Consider the following 3,364-nt stretch of genomic DNA (forward strand, 5'->3'; position numbering starts at 1 on the left):
TTACTACACTTCGAGTGAAGTTAACCTGTGGTAAATTAAATTGAATGGGTATGATTTGGAAAGGCACACACGTCTTAATTAAAGGTCTAACAGCTGATAATGCATATCAGAGCAAAAACCAATCAAAGAACTGCCTGTAGAGCTCAGAAACAGGTTTGCATCAAGCCACACATCTGGGGAAAAGTTCAGAAAAAAAAATCTGCTTAATTGAAGTGTCACAGAAACATGTAGTCTCTGTTACCCTTAATGGAAGAAGTTTGAAACAACCAGGACTCTTCCTAGAGCTGGCCTCCTGGCCAAACTGAGCAATTGATGGAGAAGGGCTTTGGTTAGCATGGTGACCAAGAACCTGATGGTCACTCTAGTTGAGCTCCATGATCATATGTGGAGATAGGAGAAATCTACCGAAGGATAAACATTACTGCAACACTCCATCGATTTGGACTTTATGGCGGTGTGGCAAGACTCAATCCTCTCTTCAGTGAAGACACATGAAAACACACTTAGAATTTGCAAAAAAAAGCACCTAAAGGACCTCAGACTGTGAGAAACAAGATTCTCTGGTCTGATGAACCTCAATTCCAAGCATCATGTTTGAAGGAAACCAGCTCTGCTCACTGCGATTATGAACGTGGTTTTGCACAGCTTCTCAGTGAACTACGGCTCTGTGCAGTAAATGCTACTCCATCCGAAAGCACGCACGTGATGGAGATTTACTCCTGATTACAGAACCGGCTTTACTGACAAGATGCGCATGAATATCGCATGAGATTTATCGTGCAGTCCTACCTCCTGGTCAAACTGAGCATTTGATGGAGAAGGGCTTTGGTTAGAGTGGTGACCAAGATCCTGATGGTCACTCTAGTTGAGCTCCATAATCAAATGTGGAGATAGGAGAAGGACAAACATCACTGCAACACTCCACTGATCTGGACTGAGTTGAACCCAATCAACTATTTCTGGAGAAACCTGAAATTGTGCATCTGCCCCCATCCAACCTGACAGAGCTTGAGAGGTGAAGAGGTGAGGTGAAGAATGGCAGATAATTGCCAAATGCTGATGAGCAAAGCTTGTCGCATCAAACAAAAAAGAGTTGAGGCTGTAAAGGTGCTTCAGCTAAATATATAGTTAAGGGTATGAATACTTATGCAATGTACTTATTTCAGTTTTTTTTTTTTTTTTAATAAATGTATGAGGTTGTGACAATTCTGTTTTTGCTTTGTCGATATGGTGTATGGAATGTAGATTGATATGGGAAAAAAAAGTCATTTAAAGCAGTTTTACATAAGGCAGGAACATAACATAACGTGAAAAAAATGAAGGGGTGTGAATACTTTCGCAAGGCACTGTATGTTTTATTTTAGCAATGTTGTTACAGTGTAATTACCCAAATAAGCACTGAGTAATATTAATTAACTACATGTACTATCTATATGGTTAAGATTAGGGTTTGGTTTAGGGTTAGTTGCTTGTAATTTTCCGCTGTCTTTTACTACTAATAATAATTTACTATTATTACTATAGTAAGTACATGTAATGTGTAACTATGCCTTAAAATAAAGTGTTACCAACATCACATAAATATATAGATACTGTACATTTTTTTAACTAAAGTGAGTGTGGTTGGTTGCTAGGTGATGTTCTTGGTGGTTGCTAGGGTGTTTGTTGGTTCTAAACGCTTGTAACCTTGTTACCTAGCCAGGTAAACACTGCATTCTGATGCATGAACTGTCAATAAACAATCAATTGCTTGTGTAACTTCATTTTCATTTTCATTCAGTTTCTTAATAATTGATTTGTTGAATGACACTTCTAGAATGTCTGTGGGCTCTTGTGCTTTCAGAACAGAGCAGTCAGTCAGCTGCAATCATGAGTTCTGCTTTATTCAGTGGGAGATCTCTGAGTCTCTCTGAGTCCTGCTGTGTGACTGAAGCAGGATAAAATTCCCCTCTCCTCTTCCTTAGTGGATGATAAAAGCCATAGAAAGCAGATGAATTATCGAGAAGAGGTTTGAAAGGAGGACATTTTTTTTTTCAGAAGACCTTTTTGACTATATTCATTCATGTGCATGATGGATGGATTTTCCACGTTAGTTTGCATATACAGTAGCTGACCTCTTTTTCCTCGTTTTCCATGTGCTCCAGGCTCTCCTGGCAACCCTGGAATTCCATCTGTTCCATTATACCCCGGCATTCCGTCCACACCCGGCAAGCCTGGAAGTACATAAAGTAAGATTATTTGAGTAACACATTATTTGGAACTCTACACTAAAAATTGGCGTATAAATAAATTTCACTCAGAAATTGCTAGCAAATTTCACAGTTAAGTACAAAGAAATGTAACACAAAGCACTTTTATGACGCTTCCAATTCTAATTGCCACAATGCAAAGAAAAATGTGTGTGTGTGTGTGTATATATATATATATATATATATATATATATAAAAGTTGAAAGATTTATACATCATGGTAATATTTTTGTACTGATTTTCATTTATGCAAAATGCTTTTGCAATATTTAATTATCATTCATTCATCCATTCATCCATCTTTTCCCCTGTAGAATATAACCCATGAACAACATTAGAATAATTAATTTCTTACCTGGAATTCCTGGTTGTCCTGGTGGTCCTGGTGGCCCTGTGAAAGTTGAAATCAAACCAAACTGTAAACTTGGAGACAATCGATTCTGTAGATAAGAAGTTGTCTAAATAAAAATGACCCAATAGATTCTAATACTCACCAGTCAGACAGACTCCTTTAGTACTGTTGCAAATGTCCAGAAGAATTTTAACCTGAAACATATATTTGTACTCAAGTTGTTGCAGAACTGTTTTGAAAAATGTTCTAGATGAATCCAATTATGTAACCATGCACTGGAGCAAAACCAAAAACAAATTTAAAGGAGCTAAAAACGTTTACTTTTCATTTGTGAATAGAAGAATTATCTACAGATAAGAGATAAATGATATAGAATTTTTTTCTTATTACACTCTTCGAAAGCAGGGCATTAATGTACTATGTTGATGTGAAGGAATTTTCCATATTGATTTTTCCACAGGTGTTTTACTCATATTTTTAATTACACATTGCATTCTGTTGTGTGTTAGGGTTAGAAATGTCTGTAAACTTCTAATATAATGTTGAGCTTGATGTTATGTAAACTTATAATGCTGAATTTACAGACATTTCTATGGACATTTATAACAGACTTTTTAAAGGATTTTTTTTCTTACAGCGTATAAAACGTAAAACATTGTATATACTATTTAAGAAAAAAAATCCATCTACTGTATTAGGAAATTCAGACACAATACAATTCAACTAGTTGAAGTTGTGAAATAAAGAGCCTTACAGAAAATAA

At 36.1% G+C, this 3,364-nt stretch overlaps 1 protein-coding gene across 1 annotated transcript in view; it reads right to left on the bottom strand.

The window, feature by feature from the left end:
- Positions 1-3,364, bottom strand: part of LOC107704260 (gliomedin-like) — a 10,268-nt gene that overhangs the window by 5,778 nt on the left and 1,126 nt on the right. Inside the window, exons 2-4 of the mRNA XM_016507142.1 lie at positions 2,744-2,795; positions 2,605-2,640; positions 2,115-2,213 (exon numbers count right to left, since the gene is read on the bottom strand). Of these exons, the coding sequence (XP_016362628.1) occupies positions 2,115-2,213; positions 2,605-2,640; positions 2,744-2,795 (187 nt within the window). The remainder of the gene's footprint in view (positions 1-2,114; positions 2,214-2,604; positions 2,641-2,743; positions 2,796-3,364) is intronic.

The sequence above is a fragment of the Sinocyclocheilus anshuiensis genome, unplaced genomic scaffold (assembly GCF_001515605.1).
Source record: "Sinocyclocheilus anshuiensis isolate Anshui unplaced genomic scaffold, SAMN03320099.WGS_v1.1 scaffold863, whole genome shotgun sequence".
Taxonomy (NCBI): domain Eukaryota; kingdom Metazoa; phylum Chordata; class Actinopteri; order Cypriniformes; family Cyprinidae; genus Sinocyclocheilus; species Sinocyclocheilus anshuiensis.